Here is a 19,839-nt window from a genome sequence, read left to right as displayed (position 1 = left end):
CCATCTCCTTCCTTCCTCCCTCCCTCCCTCCCTCCCTCCCTGTTTCCATCCCCTTCCTTTCTTCCTCCCTCCCTCCCTCCCTCCCTCCCTTCCTGTTTCCATCTCCTTCCTCCCTCCCTCCCTCCCTTCCTGTTTCCATCTCCTCCCTCCCTCCCTCCCTGTTTCCATCTCCTCCCTCCCTCCCTGTTTCCATCTCCTTCCTTCCTTCCTTCCTTCCTTCCTTTCTCCCTCCCTCCCTCCCTCCCTTCCTTCCTCCCTTTCTGTTTCCATCTCCTCCCTCCCTCCCTCCCTCCCTTTCCTTCCTTCCTTCCTTCCTTCTTTCCTGCCTGCCTGCCTGCCTCTTCCTTCCTTCCTTCCCTCCCTCCATTCCTGTTTCCTTCCCTCCTTTCCTCCCTCCCTTCCTCCATTCCTTCCTTCCTGCCTGCCTGCCTGCCTCTCCTTCCTTCCTTCCTTCCTTCCTTCCTTCCTTCCCTCCCTCCATTCGTTTCCTTCCTTCCTTCTCTTCCTGTTTCCTTCCTTCCTCCCTCCCTCCCTCCCTCCCTTCCTGTTTCCATCTCCTTCCTTCCTTCCTCCCTCCCTCCCTGTTTCCATCCCCTTCCTTTCTTCCTCCCTCCCTCCCTCCCTCCCTCCCTTCCTGTTTCCATCTCCTCCCTCCCTCCCTGTTTCCATCTCCTTCCTTCCTTCCTTCCTTCCTTCCTTCCTTCCTTCCTTCCTTCCTTCCTTCCTTCCTTCCTTCCTCCCTTCCTGTTTCCATCTCCTCCCTCCCTCCCTCCCTCCCTCCCTCCGTTTCCTTCCTTCCTTCCTTCCTTCCTTCTTTCCTCCCTCCCTCCCTCCCTCCCTTCCTGTTTCCATCTCCTTCCTTCCTTCCTTCCTTCCTTCCTCCCTCCCTCCCTTCCTCCCTTCCTGTTTCCATCTCCTTCCTCCCTCCCTCCCTTCCTTCCTTCCCTCCCTCCATTCGTTTCCTTCCTTCCTTCCTTCCTTCCTTCCTTCCCTTCCTGTTTCCTTCCTCCCTCCCTCCCTCCCTCCCTTCCTGTTTCCATCTCCTTCCTTCCTCCCTCCCTCCCTCCCTTCCTGTTTCCATCTCCTTCCTTCCTCCCTCCCTCCCTCCCTCCCTTCCTTCCTTCCTCCCTTCCTGTTTCCATCTCCTCCCTCCCTCCCTCCCTCCCTTCCTTCCCTCCCTGATTCCTTCCTTCCTTCCTTCCTTCCTTCCTTCCTTCCTTCCCTCCCTCCTTCCCTCCCTGTTTCCATCTCCTTCCTTCCTTCCCTCCCTCCCTCCATTCCTGTTTCCTTCCTTCCTTCCTTCCCTCCCTGTTTCCTTCCTTCCTTCCTTCCTTCCTTCCTTCCTTCCTTCCTTCCTTCCTCCCTCCCTCCCTCCCTCCCTGTTTCCATCTCCTTCCTTCCTGCCCTCCCTCCCTCCCTCCCTGTTTCCATCTCCTTCCTTCCTGCCCTCCCTCCCTCCCTCCGTTTCCATCTCCTCCCTCCCTCCCTCCCGCCCTCCCAGACAGTCCCCGGAGTCCTTGGTGGTCTCTCATCAAGTACTTTGCCAGGCCCAATCCCACATCACTTCCCAGCCACATCATAAGATGCTCCTACCCCTCTTCGGATTGTCTACCCTGAGATAACAGGAGCATGTACGAATGTGAATGAAATATGGTTTAATCAGTTCTATTTTTATCAGCTCTGAAGCAAAGTACCCAGATAACTACAGAGAACTGCCTGATACTGCCATGAACGTCTGGGTGAATCGCTGGTGGCAAGTTCTTCTTGGTCTACAGCGATGGCTGCAGAAGTCTACTTTGTGGCTGTTCTGGGCAGTGACTTTGGCATTGCTACGCATTGCCCTGCAAGATTCTGGGCGGAAAAATTTAACAATAAAGGTCATCATTTGTGCTGGTCCCTATTTTTTTTCCCCCGAATAGTCTGGGTTGAGAAAAGGTGCAGGGCATTCCGGGTACATAGAATGGCAGCCATCAAGGTCGCTCAAAGTCATGGCAGCCTACCTCTACCGTTGTCTGATAATGTGTCATCAAGTCGTTATTGACTCTGCCATAACAAACAGCAAAACAGAATCAGAGTTGATGAAACCATGAAAAGAACGAGAATAAACCAAATGGTTACCCATATGCTTGCAATTTTAATTAGTATCTTCTGAACAAAAAATAATAATAAAAAAGAATGGAGAATCAAAATGGGGGAGAAAAGGCTTCACAGCCCTAGGAGATTAAAAAAATTGACCATCTTCACACAACAGATTTTATTTGTTTGTTTGTTTATTAAATGAATTTATATGGCCGCCCAACTCACACACAGTGACTCCAGGTGGCTTATTTATTTGTTTAATAAATTTATGAGATTTAATAAAGTCCAGTAATATGCATTTGTATGACATGGTAACTCTGTGAGCATTAACTTGGTTGATTGTTAGATTTAATGACTAAGGACAATGTTTCTCACCCTTAGCAACTCTAAGTTGTGTGGACTTCAACTCCCAGAAAAAGATGGCATAAATCACAGCAAAGTTCAGAGAGGGGATGATGCTAGAAATCATAAAAGCATAAGCTCTAAGGATTGGGAAGGATTTTGAAGATCATCTATTCCAGTGTTTCTCAAACTTGGCAACTTTAAGACACATGGACTTCAACTCCCAGAATTCCCCAGACAGCTAACAATAACAATAACAATAACAATAACAATAAAACTTACCCAGGTTTTATTTCTGGAGGGTGGGGAAGTGCCTTGGTGAATCCTTTTTTGCCTACTAACCAGTACGTGTCTTCTAACCCTTTGCCCTATAAAAAGGAGGTATGGAAATCCATCAGGATAGTTTTGTTTTGCTTGTTTTTAAAGAATTGTAACGTTTTTTAGATTGCTTAAATTTAAATAAAATTTAATTTTTTAAAAAAAATTTAAAATTTAAATTGTTTCAGTTACAAATTGTTTAAAATTAAAATTAAATTGTTTAAACTGCAGCAATATTTTTAAAAACTATTCCATTAGTTATGTTTTACAAGACAATCCATTTTCAAAGAAATATACAAAAAATTAAAAATAAACAGCTGACCACTCAAAAGAAGAGGAAAAACAACATAATGCAATAAATAAAAATCAGAATAGTTGATGCAGTTGGGATCCACTATCCAGCCAAATCCAGACTCAGCTTGAAAGGGCTTGGCAAAGCAAGTCCGATCTGCCCCCCCCTCCACTGATGAACCACCCAGATCATTCTGGGGAAACGTGAAGAGTTTTTTTTTTCCTAAATAGTTCCATTCCATTATGTAGCCAATTTCATATTAATGATGATGATGATGGTAATAATAATAATAATAATATGCCAGCCAACTCCCAGTGACTCTAGGCAGTTGCCCTGAAAAGTTGGGAAAGGATTTCTGCAATTTTGGATGTTTATCTAGATTTTAGGTATCATTATTGTTAACTTTCATTTTGTACACTGCCCAGAGTCATGGCTATGAGATGGGTGGCTGTATAAATTGTATGAATCAGAGTCATTCATTCATTCATTTGTTCATTCATTCATTCATTCATTCATTCATTCATTCATTCATTCATTCATTCATTTGTTCATTCATTCATTCGTCCGTTTGTTTGTTCGTTCATTTCTGCAAGGTGGGAAGAGAGGGAATAGTCCATTATTGAGTTTTAACAGTTGTGCCCCCTCCAATGCACAAAATCAGGGGCAAGTCAAGAGGACTAGTCCCTTGAAACAGGAGACCCCCCCCATTCCAGCGCATCACACTCTGCTCCACCTTTGGAGGAATGCCCCTGCCCTCTCTCACCCTCCAGCCTGCTCAGCAGACCCCCTTTGGACATCCAAGTGGCACACCGTGAGAGGCGGTCTGTATGAGCAGATGTCACAACTGCACCATGCCCCTCTGGACTAGGCACGTGGAGTGGCTCTCTGGAGCGACCTAGGGCTCCAGAGCATGGCACACTTTGGGCCCATTAAGCAGGCGAGGCAAACTAGAGAGCAGAATGTCGGATCTCCTCCCCCGCTGATTGTCCATCCTGATCTGCTGTTGGGAGGGACAGCTTCACTTCACCTCGGCAGATGCAAAGCAAACAGCCCGGAAAGTGAGTCAGTTTCCAGGGGGCTATCAGAAGAAACGGGGATCACTCTTAGCAGTTGGCCAAGCCATGACTGTCTTTTGGGAGAGATGGCGCTGGTGGCCAAGGAGTCCCCGAGCAAAGTGCCGGCCTACGGGCCACATGGCTCCCCTCCCCACAGAACTTTGAGGACCAGCTCCGGCAACCAGAATCCGTCCGCCCAACCCAGACGTCTGCTGCAATTTCCCCCCACCCCTTATGAAATGAGGGGCCTTGGAGTCAGAAGTGGTGGTCATGATGGCCCGCCCCACCCTGTGAATTGTTCAGAAGCCATTTAGATGCAGCCGCTTACAGACTTTTTGTGTGAAACAGAAAAAAATGAACTTATATGTTTCTGATGATTAGAAAAAAATAGATTATAGAAAAAATGAAAGTCATGCTGTAACCACAGAGTGTTAATTTACATAATTGCTGTAGAGAAAATTGGAAGCTACTTCTTTATATTTTCTTTCTTTTCTGCACTTTTGGGTTTCTCCCTCCCTCCCTCCCTCCCTCCCTCCTTCCTTCCTTCCTTCCTTCCCCCTTCCTTCCTTCCTTCCTTCCTTCCCCCTTCCTCCCTCCCTCCCTTCCTCTCTTCCTTCCCCCTTCCTCCCTTCCTTCATTCGTTCCTTCCTTCCTTCCCCCCTCCCTCCTCCCTCCCTCCCCCTCTCCCTTCCTTCCCTCCTTCCTTCTTTCCCCCCTCCCTCCTCCCTCCCTCCCTTCCCCCCTCCCTCCCTTCCTTCCTTCCTCTAGATATTGGTTTCTGTTAGTTAGCTTCCTTTTTAAAATTTTTAATACAGTTATTTTTTTAAAAAAGGAATCAATTTAGATGCAAATGAAACTGATCTTTCATTCGAAGACTCAGGCCGATTGAGAGGATGGAATACTTACACAGGCCTTGACATTCCTTTTTTCAAAGTTCACCCTATGGTTTGTGTGCATCTTTCTCTAAATGCCAGCATATTTTTGGTCTGCAATTTTGCTCAGACAAATTTGCTCAGACAATACCTGCAAACGATTTCCTCCGATATAATGCATTCTAATGTCCTCTCTTTGACCTGCCCAACAACCTGTAACCTTAAAAGAAAAATACTGCTTTGTGGCATGCTAATGAAGTTAGCAGGGAGATGATATGACTTGTCTGCACCCCAAATCTCTTGCTGGCCACGCTTCTTACCTTCAGCTCTGTCTTCCCTCTAAAATCCATTCTGTAACCTTCTTTAAGATTCTGAAGTATCTTCATTGTATTTTGGCTGATGTGAATCCTGTAGGCTAGAGGTGTGTTTTTTTTTTAACAAGAAAGAAAATGCATACATCACACCTCGCTGGGTCTTTTGTACATATGTTCAAAAGCAAGAGAGAAAAGAAAACATCCCTAGCTCCATCTTGGAGATGCTAGGAAATAGATTGCCATTTTTCTACCTATTAATCCCGCTTTTATTTTCCATTGTTAAAAAGGTCACAAGGCCATAGAGCAGGGTTTCTCAACCTTGGCAACGTGTAGACTTCAACTCCCAGAATTCCCCAGCCAGCCATATCAGGTCTGCTGCTGTATCTTCTTCATCTCTTCATCTGCAAAGCCCCCCTACCCACCAATCTCTGCTTCTTGGACCCACCCATGGAAGCTGAAACACACTCCTTCCCCACTGTATTATTTTTACTGGATCACCCACTGGGCAGGCCTGCTTCAGACCACAGGCTTGGCATGCAGCACTATACCAATATTTTCTTTACAGACTGCCCGCCCTTACGCAATCCGGTGGACTCTATCCGCGAAGCCGTGTTCACTGTGTCTCCAAACAGACAGTACCTGGGCATGGTGAGACCCACCACCCCTGCAGCACAGGGGCCTAGAAGAACAAAAGAGCCAGAAAAAAATACATTGGACGAATCTGGGTTTTGCTAAGCCAGAACCAAGTATTCCCCAACAGTCATGCGTGGTTAAGTTGGAGTATAGTTTTAGGGACTTTGGATTCATTGGAATCTTGCTTTATTAATTCTTGGTTTTCAGGTATGCTGATATTGGAGCTGCCCAGAGTCACAAGAAGGAGACGGGTGGCTATATAAATTCTAAAAATTAATAAATGAATGGTGTGATTTCACACTGGAGTAGGAACATTGATTTGGGTTTATTCATAATGTCAAATTCTGTGGCTGCCGCCGTACACACATCACAAATATTCCTTTAATATCCAAAGGATTTCAACTTAGAAATGAATATTGGATGTTATAAAGTCCAGTGTTTCTCAACCTCAGCAGTTTTAAGATGTGTGGACTTCAGCTCCCAGAATTCCCCAGTTGGCTGGGGAATTCTGGGAGTTGAAATCCACACATCTTAAAGCTGCTGAGGTTGAGAAGACACTGGTCTAGTCCAACCCATTACAAGGAATCTAGGATTATCTCATCTCCAGCAGTTAGCTGACCATCCTCTGCTTGAAGACCTCCACCATTCCCTCTTTTTCAGGTATTTAATTCCACTGTTCAGACTCTCTTCCCCTTAAAATGCTTCTAATATTCAGCTGAAATCCACAAATTAAGACTTGAAACGAAGACTATCACATTCTTCTTTCATTAGCTTCTCTGGATTGCTTTGACCCACACTGGATATTGATTTCCTTACACTTGTACTAGTTAGATTTTTATCTTGTCTTTTCATGGGGCACCCAAGATGACTTACTCGTGATACCACAGGCACAGTAGAACCAATTCAAGAAAGCATCCATTTTAATTAATTACCAGATAGGAATGACCACTCCCTGCCTGTCATCTACGGAATGTCTAATAATGTTCCATCTTGTGTCAGCTATTAAATCTTGTCAAATGCTGGATACTCGCTATTATTGCATGGCAGCTGCAAAATGCTTTCAGATACCCCACACGTCAGCAGCACTCCACGTGAGTGAGATTATACACTCTCCAAGATTACCCGGTTATTTTTCCCATGGACCAATTCAGCTTGGATGGCCTCTGGAGTTAAAATGCCAACAGAGCATCAAAGGTCCAGGAGCGAAACAATGGCAAGTTATCCATTCTCAAGTATCAAATCAGGCCAAACACAGGCATTAAACCACTTGGAGGAAACATGAGGAAGGTTCCAAGTGGCTGATAATTGAAAATTAGAGCCCAACTCTTTCCAGTTCTTGGCAAAGCCAAAGCCCACCCAGGCTGTCATCCTTGGGCCTGGAAATCTGATTAGCAAATCACGTAGACAAACTGTATTTTATTTACTGGCTGGTTCTCTTATCCCAAGGTGAAGGCGCTTGCGGTTTAAAAACTAATTGAAAGCCATATGTCTTCCCCACCCCTCAACGTACAGATATAGGGGTGCTTAGAAGCCTAATTGGACCAAGAGAAGAAGAAGGAGGGGGGGGGAGGGGGAGGAGGAGGGGGAGGAAAGAAGAAGAATAGGAGGAGGAGGAGGAGGGGAGGGGGAGGAGGGGGAGGGGAGGGGAGGGGGAGGGGAGGGGGGAGGAGGAGGACTTTGATACTTGATGAAGTAAAGGTAGGATGCTCACTGAAGGCACTACTTGTTGTTGCTGTTTATTCGTTCAGTCGCTTCCGACTCTTAACAAAGCTAAGACCTAAATATTTTGGAGACATCATGCGAAGGCAAGAGGCAATGGAAAGGCCTCTGATGCTGGGGAAATGGAAGGCATTCAGAAAGAAGAGGCTGACAGAAGAAAAGATGGCAAGATGTTAAGTGTTTCAGATAGGAGCTTTCAAGAACTCAGAGAAGCAGTTCCGGGCAGGCACTCTCAGAGAAATGATGTCTGTCAGGTCACAAAAACTGGGAGATTTGAACAACTGGACAGTAACAACACAACTAAACATGAAGCCTGCTCCAAAAATTCCTGTCTGAATTTCACCCCTTCCCTCTGCTTTAGCTATGGGGATGGCCTAATATGTGAAAGGGGGGGAGGGAGGGAGGGAGGAAGGAAGGGAGGGAGGAAGGAGCGAGCAGGGAGGGAGGCAGGGAGGAAAAAGATCTCTATCTGAAACTGATTATGAACTACAGATTTCATACCTGAAACATCTGGCCCAATCTGGGGCCTTCCTTGTTTCTCTCCAATCCCTGCTTTTTCTAGTATTTCACCTGATGAAGCGTTCTAGAGAATCCAAAAGTTTTAATGCCATTTTGTGATGACTGGTCCCTATAAAATTGATGACTGAAAATGTGTTTGTTTACCTTTTTTAAATAACTATGGATTTAGGTTCCTATCTCACTGCAATGCATTTTGCATTATTCCTAACACACAGCTTGAAAATGGGTATGGGAGTCAAATCAGGATTTGAACTTGAAGCAGAGAATTGTGTCCAGGATATGCACACCAATATCTATTTCCAAAGAACAAGCAGGCACAACAAAAGAACTGGTGAGGGAAATGTAAGGCCTCACTACATTTGACACCAGCATGAAAGCTCCCCACATACTAGATCAGACTGAGCAGGAAGAAATAAACTTTGATACCAGAATGCAGCCCCATCCGTATCTTAATAGGCAAACCAGGGATATGTTTCACTTTGAAAGCTCCCACTGAGCTGAGGATATCCAGAGACATGTTGGCTATCTCAGCAGCGTGCCTGTGACCATTGCGCTTTGGAAGTCCTGATGCAACCATGTAAGCGTCGCCGATGGTCTCCACCTGTCAATCAAGACGTTATTTGTATTTCTTTTTTTACTTAAGTTTTTTATTTTTCAAAGTGTAATTAAAATGCAAAACATAGCGTGTAGAAAAGGCGGAATACAGAACTAAAGAAAAAAGAAAAAGTATAAGAGTGCAAGATCAGACAGAGAGTAGAAAAAGGTGACTTCCAACCTTCTCCACTACAGATATAAATGCCTTTACAAATGGAATCTCTTATCATTAGCTAAACCTTAGTAACATTATTTCTATCAAACCAAGCCATTTCATCATCAAAACCCAAAATCAAAGCTTCATCTTTTTTTCGACACAAGCAAATAGTCTAAAAGTGGTTGCCGAGTACAAACAAATCTAGACATGGTACTTCCTCTTATTAACCTGGCCATTTGGGCCAGCTCCATCAGTTTGATAGTCCAGACCTCCACTGAAGGGATTTGTGGATCTTTCCATCTTTGTGCATATAAAAGTCTTGTCGCTGCAATCGTGTATAAAAGCAAAGTCCCACGTTATTTCTTGAGCTGCTCCTTCATCAGTCCCAAGAGAAACAGGTCAGGGTTTTTTTGTAAGTAAGGTATTATTTGTATTTCTAAGGGAAAATAACAGCTGGAGGTGACAGAAGACATGGGGATGATGATGTGATGCAGGCTGTCCTCCATCAGCCATCCACGTGCAATGTCCAACTCTCTTCTGTTTGAATATTCCTTCTTAGCAAGGAGAAATAACTTAATCTTGGATTTCTCCCAAACTACAGGATGCTCTCTGCTTTTAGAAAATTAGTGAAAATACTTTTCTTTTGTTAGATGTTTATTTTGGGGGTTGTTATATCATTTTATCGTGTATTTATGACTTAATTTTCTTATTTTAGTTTTCTTCTGTTTTGGTAGCAGGAAGATTTCCCAAGAAACAGAAAGGTACCATTTTTTCCTTCTTCAGCAGGGGGCGCTATGACATAGAAATTCAATTTTTTGGTATTATAGCACCTTCTACTGATAAAGACCCTGCCCTTGTTTAAGACTAAGCCTGGAGTTTGCAAACTTTTTCAGGCTGCAGAACTCAGTTAATTGGGCAGGAAAAAATCCCAGAGCCCCTGATACTTCTAGGGATAGAAAACTGGCTTGTTTGAGTAAACTTTTTTTTCTCTTAGTCTCTCACAGAATTGCAACAAGTTCTTGCAGAGTTGCAGGGACACCGTTTTAAAAAACCTGGATTAAACAACCAGAGAGAAATCACCAGAGATAGTGGGGCCCAACTGGTTGCTCCATCTTTTTTCTGTTTTAGGGTAGTGATGGTGGTGTTGGGGTTAATGAGACTGAATATCTTTTCACCCTCCGCAGCCCACCAGCCACCCCCATGAATGTGAAAATTGGAAGAATCAGAAAAGAATCTGGAGGCTGAAAAATATGTGCTGATATGTGTTGACCATAGGCTAATTTTTTACCCCTCTGATTATAAAGAGGACCTTCACCTTTTGATATGGTTTTGTCCACATCTGTAGCACCTAACCAGGATCCAACCTGGACTTGGAGGGGAGACACCGGCAAATCCCAAGTCCACAGGCTAGACTGAAGAATCAAAAAACATTCCAGAAGAAGGCAATCCCAAACTCCTTTTGTCTTGTGGCCAAGCAAAGTGCAGTGCATTCGAGTATTCACCCTGAATTGAGGCCAAGGTGAAGCAGAGTTTGGCATTACTGTGCTCCAACTCAAACGCACACGCACCCAAGACGTACCTTGTAAACATCATGGTGGCCTATGATGGCATCAAAGAGAGTGTAGAGGTCATTGAGGAGGTCCACAATTTCAATCGGCTCACACAGGGCGGACATGGTGGTGAAACCAATGATGTCGCTGAAGTAAATGGTGACCTCTTCAAAATATTCTGGTTCAACAGATGCTCCCGTTTTCAGCGTTTCTGCCACTGACCTGAAATGACACCAGGAAGTCATCTGGACCACTTGAGAAGGAAAAGAACCATCTAAGCCAGGGTTTCTCAACCAGGGTTCTGTGGCACCCGCAGGTACCACAAGAGGTCACCAGGAGTTCCGTGGAAGGTCATGATTTATTAAAAAAATAATTTCAAATTCGGGCAACTGCACATTAAAGAGGTAAGTTTCTTCTTTATTTTTAGTTTAAGAATAGTGTTACTGCTTCTATACAATCCTGTCCATGAAACGAATAATTTGGTAACTTCTGGCCTATATTTGAGCCTGAATGTGCAGGGGTTCCCCAAGGCCTGGAAAATATTTCAAGGGTTCCTCCAGAGTCAAAAGGCTGAGAAAGGCTGATCTAAGCAACACAGGGATGGCTGGAACACGACGAACACTAGCACAGCCACACACGGGCTGCAATTTTTATCTGCAACGGCTTTCTGAAGAGAGGCCAGTAGTTAACAAATCAGTGAACAGATGCAGACAGCCCTGTCTTCATGAAAGATGCAAGCTTCCAGCCCTACACAGGTAGTCTTCACTTAATGGCCATTCATTCAGTGACTGTTCAAAGTTACAACGGTGCTGAAAAAATGACCTTACGACCGGTGCCCAAAATTACGACTGATGCAGCACCCCCGCAGTCGCGTGATCAAAATTTGAGTGCTTGGCAGCCTGCCCGCATTTAGGACTGCGGGGGTGCTTCAAACTCCGACCCCCACCTATCTCCCCCCCATCTCTGCCCTTTTGCAAGCCCTGCACCCTGCCTTGGGGGCGGGAAGCCCACCCGCACGGGCAGCAGGCCGCCAATAGCAAGCTCCACTCTCCCCAGCCCACATTCGTTCACCCAGCTGCCTCCTATCCCAATTTCCTGCACCCCTGCCTTTTTCACTCAGCTGCTGCGGTGAAGCAGAAGCAGCTGCCTGCCCTTGTGAGTCCTTTTTGGACCCGGCTTCTCGATTGTTTCTTCCACTTCTTCAAGATGGCTCCCTTCAGAACGCCGTCTTCCCGCTTTAGGCTATCTTCTCAGCTCCACTGATAGCGTAAGGTGAGAAGATAGCATCTGAAGGGAGCCACCTGGAAAGAATGATCAAGAAGCTGGGATGGGACAGGATGGGACTCCTCACGCCACGCAGGTGGGCTTCCTGCCCTCAAGGCAGGTTGCAGGGCTTCCAAAAGGGCAGAGATGGGGGGAGATAGGTGGGGGGGGGGAGATAGGCAGTGGGGAGATGAAGGCAGTGTTTGGGGCTGGGAGGGGCCAAGCCCAGAATGGCTTGGACTGGGGTGGATGCTCAGGCTAACAGTGGGTAAAATTCACCTAACAATGGCAAGAAGAATCACTAGGATTGCCATCGCTAAGTGATGCCATCTCACTTTACAACCGCATGCCTTAGCGACAGAAATTCTGGGCTCAATTACCATCATTAAGTTAAGGCTACCTGTACATCAGAAAAACAACATCAATATCAATAGGAGGAAATGGACAACCATTTTGCCATCAAAAATTGCCTATATAAAGGTGGCTGATTTGGAAGTAAGGTACTAGCTGGAGGTCTTGTGTTGTCAGATTAGCCTTCTTTCTAATACATACTATTGATCAGGGATTAAGCTAATCCTAGATTCTTGCTTCTTGGATTAACTGTTAAGACTGCAAGGAGGGAAGCCTGACCGTCAGCCCAACGATCTCCCAAGGTTGTTAAGAGGAGGAAATGAATGGAGGAGGCTAGCCATTTGAGGTCCATGGGGTTAAAAAAAATGAACTTGCATTTTGAAAGTTAATGAACGAGGCCTAGAATTATTCTACTGTATCTCCAACATTCTGGCCCAGAGTCTGCAGAAGAACAAGAACGATATACCTCTGCCTGTTGGGTCCTTGCTGTTTTTTGCTCTTGCTGTTCTTCTTGCAGACGTTTCATTACCAGCCTAAGTAACGTCATCAGTGCATCAGGGAGAGGTTGCTGGCTGTTCATATGTGGTAGCTTGTACACCCCATTCAAAGAACAATCAAGGAAGAACAATACCCCACTCAAGGCTAATGAGACAAGGCATTACATATAAGCAACGAGCAAACCCCACTCTCATATTAAGCAAGCCAAAAGACCCAATAGCCAAAGAAGAAAAAAACAGGAGTTATCTACAACAGACAGTGTAAGGACTGTGACAGCCGCTGTGTAGGACAGGCAGACGGAAAACTAGCAGAGCACATCCAAGAACACCAACCAGCAGCCAGAAGACACGATGAGAACTCCTTAATCTCACCACACATGGACAGACTCAACCACACTTTCAACTGGGAAACGGTGAGCATCCTGGACCAAGCCAAATCCAAAAACGCCAGGGAACTCCTGGGACCCTGGCACTCAGACCAAGCAGCCATCAACAGACACATAGAGGTAAACAACATTTACATACCTTTCAAAAGAGACAATAGAAAAACCAAAAGACCAGGACACTCCCTTGCCAGCAACCAACACCCAGATATGCCAAAATCAGCACTAGGATTAACCCCAGATGAACCATCAGACAGCACAATACGCCCTAATCAAGGCACGATTAACTCAGTCCATCAACCCAGCAGCAAACAACAGCCCAACCAAACAACCCCCAAGGAGAGAACAACCCCCCCCCAACACAAGCAGGGCAAGCCACGGTATGTAAACGGAGAGCAAGGCCCACTCCCTGTTCGCACTGAGGACGTTGCCTAGCCTGGCAATGAAACGTCTGCAGGAAGAGAAACAAGTTCAGAGAACTCCAAGAATCCAACAGTCCAACCCTGAGCTACAAATCTTCCCCATCAGTCCACATCTCTGTTTCTGTATCTCAGTCTTTATCTGTATTTTCAGTGGGCTGGGGTGGGGTGGGGGAGAATGGAAGAAACAAAGCATCCTGCAGTGGGCAGAAGGAATAACAACCTTGAGGAACAGGAGGAAGAGTCACAACCAAGACGACGGTCAGATAAAAGAAATCTGAGTCCAGGGCAGAAATGTAATTTGAAAAAGCATCTCAGACAAGATCTTCCCTAGTTCCCATGCAGATAAAGGGAGGGAGGTGGGAAGCGCATTCAGACTTGCAAGATCCAGTTACTGTAACCTTATCATAAAAATAGTATTAGCCTGCATGGCTTTAGCTTCCAAATTTGATCTCCCTCGGAGGGCTGAGGCATCCCAATGAGAATTAGGTACACTCAATGGCCACTGAATTTTGACAGAATGGGTTGGCAGAATGGAAAAGTAAATGTGTTGAGAATGGTAATCGAATGGTATCACAGAGGAGGGCATGGCTGGCTGACCAGGACAGTAAAGGGGAACCCTCCACCAGGGACATCTGTGGGGAGATGTCAAAATCTGCAAGGTGGTAGATACAACATCGCAATCAAAGCTCAACTCCTTTTATTCGTGCATGTGACAAAAGGGGAGGGGGTTCAATGAAACTGCGCCTGCCCTCTTTCAGATTTTGACTCCTCCCCATGGATGCCCTTCCCTCCACATTACAAAATGTGGGTGCAACTGCACAGAGGCTATTCTCAACACCATCATGCAAAATTACAAGGGATTCAACTGATTTTCAGTGCTTTTTGGCAGCAGGGCGTGGCAACATACTTAAATGTGTTACTAATTAACCCATTTTCTGGGTTGATACAATACACAGACTCATAAACTAATCAGACAGGCAAGGTCTGCACATCCCATTAAGCTTGCAATTAGCCAAGATTGAAGCCAGCCAAGATTTATGCACAGGCAGCACCTCAATCTTTAACCAAGTTGGTTAAGTGTGTGTTGCAACTCACCCATTCCACAGCAGCAAGTTATGCATTTTGCAAACCAGAGTTTGTAGGACAGAAACACCATATCTACAGAAGAGGCTGACGGCTTTGCACTTACAAAGGAAGTATTTGAGACAGCAGCTTCTCTGTCTTCTGTTTTTCCATCTCCAATTCTTCTGTTCTCTCTCTGATTAATTCTTCCAGGTTGCTGGAATACTTTTCTAACATCCGCAGTATGGAGTCAATGATATTCATCTGTTTTCCTTTGTTGATGGTTTTGAACTGGGGGGAGGAAAAGAATTAAGGATGGACTTTGGGGCACAATGTTGATAAGTCAACTAGACAAAATTTAGCTCTTATAGGTTAAGTCTGCATGGGACTAGACACAAGCTCTGCCCCTCTCTAGTTCTCTAGTCTAGAATCCACTAGACCATCTGACAGATGACCATCCAACCTTTCTGAAGACCTCTAGTGAAGGAGAATTCTTAACTTCATGAGTCAGCCTGTTCCTCTGGCTGACAGTTCTTACCAACAATACATTCATTCTCAACCTTGTCTGCTGGAGGATGTGTGGACTTCAACTCCCAGAATTCCCCAGCCAGCCATGCCAACCTGCATCTATTTCCTTGTAGTTTCAGCCCCTTGGTCAGCATTTCTCAACCTTGGCCACTGGAAGATGTGTGGACTTCAACTCCCAGAATTCCAAAGCCAGCATGGCTGGCTGGGGGATTCTGGGAGCTGAAGTCCACACATCCTCCAGTGGCCAAGGTTGAGAAACACTGCCCTTGGTTCTGGTCCTGCCCTCCAAGGTGACAGAGAACAATATGAAACCACTTTAGATAGCTGAAGACTCCCACCTTATTGCTCCTCAGCGACTGATTCTTCTCTTCTTCAAGGTAAACCTATCCAGATTCCTTAACTGTTCTTGACAGGGCTTTGTTTCTAGTTCCCTCAGCATCTTGGTAGCTTTCTTCTGAACTTGCTCATCTTTGTCCTTGCTAGATTCCAGTACCTGGAACTGGATCCAGTTCTCCATGTGATGCTTGGCGAAGAAGGGCTCCCCAGCTTTGACCCATGTCACAAAATTCCCAGCTAGCCGGGCTGAGGGAGCAAATGTAACAAGTCCTAACCTGCTCTAAGACCTTGTCGAATGTTGGTCTTCGATTCGGCACTTCACTCCAGCATTGCTTCATCAGCTGGATATATCCCGAAGGGGTATTTTCTAGTGGAATGCTTGGACGAAACACAGGCAGGGGGTTCTTCAACTTGCTTATAATCTCTGGGCCAAAGAGAAGTCACAAAGAATGTCCTTTCATCAGACGTTCACTCACTAATAATTCCCTCTTTCCAAGAGAACACACAGTACAGCTTTGTGTGATGCTCGGACACAGAAAATGGTTACTTCAACATATAGGTTAAAGGTGTTGTGCAAACAGTTATTGGAGAGTTCACATCAGGCTTAACCAGGTCAGTAAAAGATCAAGAATCTGAATTTGCATGACATGCAATGCTTAGTTAGTAAAAAATTTGGGTTAAGATGACCCTAGCTTGGAGTGCTGTGCAAAATGAGCCCATTGGATTAGCTGAAGTTTCAATGACTTGAGCAAATTCAGAGTCTTGTAGAGTTGGGCCTCTAAATCAATTGAATGAGCAAACAAACAAACAAATCAATAAATAAAATGGTTTAATGCAGTAATCAATTTAAATGTGTTGTGTGAACCTGACCATACATGTCCAAGGATACCCTAAGAGTGATAACTGAACTTATAATTGATTTTGTCCATGGTGGCTGTGTATGTCCTGACTAAGCAAAGACCACACCGAGACAAGGAGAAAGTTTCTAGTGTTTTATTTACTGCTATTGCAGACAGGAAAATCCTACCAAACTGAAGAAGCATGGGAAAACCCAAACAGATAAACCCCAAAACTCAAGGCGGTTCTCTTCTGAGTTTCTTTGAAGGACAGTTCAGAGCCCCTAAACTATGCATGCATTTTCCCCCCTGGATAGGGGCTCCCTCCTGCTCACCATCTGTACTCATGACACCGTAGGGAAATGTTGCAGCCATCTCATAATATGGTTCAGAGAGGAGGACAAACCCCATGGGATGTATCATCATCATCATCATCATCATCATCATCATCATCATCATTTATTAAACTTGTATATGACCCAACTCTCAATGACTGTAGGCAGCTCACAACCATCAAAGAAATTGCAATAAAATCAATACAAGATAAGCTAAAAGATGGCAAGTGAGGGGTCTCCCTAGACGAAGACTTGGATTAAGATCCAGGTCCTCCCAGCTCTTCTAAACAACAACAGAATGGGAGCCTTGTCAATTTAGAGTAGGGAAAGCTGCCAAGGTTTCAAGCTGTTCCAAAAGGTCAGTCATGTCTGGCATAATGAAATGGCCACCCTAGAAGAACTTGGCAGACTTGGCTGCATCTGGAAGCTGCTCTTGGACTATTCGCTGGTAACGCAAAAGAACGAAGTCTTGTGACATGGTCCCTGTTTCAAGGTTCCTGGAAGACATCGTAGCATGTTCCCATGCCCTGTTGGTGCTGACACGGGTTGCTGTACAGGAGGGGGCTGCTCCTGTTCCCTCCTACCAGGCTGTGATGCAAGGAGTGAAGAATACATGTTTGGGTTATCTTGACTGGTCAAGGACATTTCCCGCAGACTGGCAGGAACCGTTAGGGGCACCCGCAGGGAATGGAATTGTACTGACTGTGGGGGGCGGGACTGGACCCTGCCTGGGTTTTTACTGGGAGAAATCCTGCGCTTTTACTATTCTCAGCTTTGCTTGTGATCCTGCACACTATTCATTATTAAATTGGATATCCACGAAAGCCTTGTGTGAGTCTGATAGTGGTTTTGAATAGGCAATCATTACATCTTGATTTTAGGTTTGGATGATTGAACGGTTTGATTTTAGAGATCCAATGTTACTAAATGTTTAATTAATAGTAAGAGATCAACTTTTATGTACTTTTATACCTGTGCTATAGGGACGCGGTGGCGCTGCGGGTTAAACCGCTGAGCTGTCGATCGGAAGGTCGGCGGTTCGAAACCGCGCGGCGGGGTGAGCTCCCGTTGCTCGTCCCAGCTCCTGCACACCAAGCAGTTCGAAAACATGCAAATGTGAGTAGATCAATAGGTACCGCTTCGGCGGGAAGGTAACGGCGTTCCGTGTCATGCCGGCCACATGACCACGGACGGGTCCTTACGGACAACGCCGGCTCCAAGGCTTAGAAACGGAGATGAGCACCGCCCCCTAGAGTCGGATTCGACTGGACTTTACGTCAAGGGAAACCTTTACCTTTTATACCTGTGCTGGGAAAGATCAGAAGCCACTGGTCTGATAGGCTTTTTTGTTTATTCCTGCCCCGTTTTAGCCTTTCCTGTTTCTCTTTTAGACTTGTATTCTATCGGCCTTATATTCTGCATTATGTGCCTTAATTATATCTTGAAAAATTAATAATAATAAAGAGAATTTGGAGCTTAAAAAAAAAAAGGCAGAGCAGCAAGAAACAGGGGGTGCTGTCCTTGGTCCTGAAGTTCTGAATTACACAGGAGAAGGTCCCAGTGTTACCTGCCAATATCTGTGAGGGCTACAGTGGGCAAGGTACAAAGCAAACAGGTTGAGACCAGACTGGGCTGTCGCAATAACAATACACAGATCAACTGTTCCTCCCATCCCAGAGTTGGACACTCTCAGCCCACTATGCCACATAGGCAGGAGAAAGAGATATAAGACCAGACTCGCAAGATGGGCGGTGTAGAAGTATGAGAAATAAATAAATAAAATAAAGATGTTATGTTTGATTCTGTGTATATAACTGCAGAGAGTGTGTGTGTAAAATTCCCTTCTCACCTCTACGGGTGGTGTGTGTCTTCCTCAACCTCGGGCCTTCTACCAGAGGCCTGGGAGTTTGCGGGTTCTGCGCAGCATCTTAGCTGGATATATGGGCTGCTCTAGTTGCTAGATTTCATCATTAACAGCTTCTGTGGACCATGCAATAAAAGTAGCATCTCATAAGCCATGTCCCTTGAATCACTGCCTATGAGGCTTCACTCCAAAAGTAGGCAGGGCCAGGGGCCATCTGGGGAGGGGAGTTCAGGCGTTTTAAAGGATGAAAGTGCTTGTGTGAAAGGTGAAAGGTCCCCTGGCAAGCACCGAGTCATGCTGACTTGGCTCTCAAAGCCCCCAATCCCTTCCAATGCTCCAAAGGAAAAAAAAATACCCCTCTTTTTTAGCCTCTCCTATCTGAGAAAGATTTAAAAGTCAGAGCAGAGAGGCTGATGAGCACCCCAGTATTACTGTAAGAGGTTGTGGGGATGCTGGGGAAGAAAAGGGAGGGCCAGCACACATAAACAACCAATAGACAGAAGGCAAGTCAGTTTGACAGCTGATCTCCAGCAACTTAGCCCAGATGGTGATTGATGGGAGTTTTTAAAGGTCAATAAAGGAACTCCAAGCAGCTAACAACAATCTTGCAAAGTAGAAGCATGAACCAAAAAGAGAACTTGCACATTAAGCTTAATTATGTTCAGAAATAAATTCAGTCTTCACACTGTAGTTAGATGAAGAAAAATAGAGGTGGCTTACTTTTATTCAGTAGATCTAGATACTAGTAGATTCATAGTGTTGTTGTTGTTTATTCATTTAATCGCTTCCAACTCTTTGTGACTTCATGGACCAGCCCACGCCAGAGCTTCCAGTCAGTCGTCAACACCCCCAGCTCCCCCAGGGACGAGTCCGTCACCTCTAGAATATCATCCGTCCACCTTGCCCTTGGTCGGCCCCTCTTCCTTTTGCCTTCCACTCTCCCTAGCATCAGCATCTTCTCCAGGGTGTCCTGTCTTCTCATTATGTGGCCAAAGTATTTCAGTTTTGCCTTTCATATCTTTCCCTCAAGTGAGCAGTCTGGCTTTATTTCCTGGAGGATGGACTGGTTTGATCTTCTTGCAGTCCAAGGCACTCTCAGGATTTTCCTCCAACACCACAGTTCCAAAGCATCGATCTTCCTTCGCTCAGCCTTCCTTATGGTCCAGCTCTCACAGCCATATGTTACTACGGGGAACACCATTGCTTTAACTATGCGGACCTTTGTTGTCAGTGTGAGGTCTCTGCTCCTAACTATTTTATCAAGATTTGTCATTGCTCTTCTCCCAAGGATTAAGCGTCTTCTGATTTCCTGACTGCAGTCAGCATCTGCAGTAACCTTTGCACCTAGGAATACAAAGTTTTTCACTGCTTCTACATTTTCTCCCTCTATTTGCCAGTTATCAATCAAGCTGGTTGCCATAATCTTGGTTTTTTTGAGGTTTAGCTGCAAGCCAGCTTTTGCACTTTCTTCTTTCACCTTCATCATAAGGCTCCTCAGTTCCTCTTCGCTTTCAGCCA

At 45.3% G+C, this 19,839-nt stretch overlaps 1 protein-coding gene across 1 annotated transcript in view; it reads right to left on the bottom strand.

Moving 5' to 3' along the window:
- Positions 1-19,839, bottom strand: part of LOC134498594 (retinal guanylyl cyclase 2-like) — a 109,076-nt gene that overhangs the window by 2,327 nt on the left and 86,910 nt on the right. The window contains exons 13-19 of the mRNA XM_063304752.1: positions 15,562-15,710; positions 14,550-14,713; positions 10,474-10,666; positions 8,570-8,744; positions 5,853-5,951; positions 5,279-5,373; positions 2,704-2,789 (exon numbers count right to left, since the gene is read on the bottom strand). Of these exons, the coding sequence (XP_063160822.1) occupies positions 2,704-2,789; positions 5,279-5,373; positions 5,853-5,951; positions 8,570-8,744; positions 10,474-10,666; positions 14,550-14,713; positions 15,562-15,710 (961 nt within the window). The remainder of the gene's footprint in view (positions 1-2,703; positions 2,790-5,278; positions 5,374-5,852; positions 5,952-8,569; positions 8,745-10,473; positions 10,667-14,549; positions 14,714-15,561; positions 15,711-19,839) is intronic.

This window comes from Candoia aspera, chromosome 5, assembly GCF_035149785.1.
Source record: "Candoia aspera isolate rCanAsp1 chromosome 5, rCanAsp1.hap2, whole genome shotgun sequence".
In the NCBI taxonomy this organism is placed as follows: Eukaryota; Metazoa; Chordata; class Lepidosauria; order Squamata; family Boidae; genus Candoia; species Candoia aspera.
This window is presented reverse-complemented; position numbering and strand designations above follow the sequence as displayed.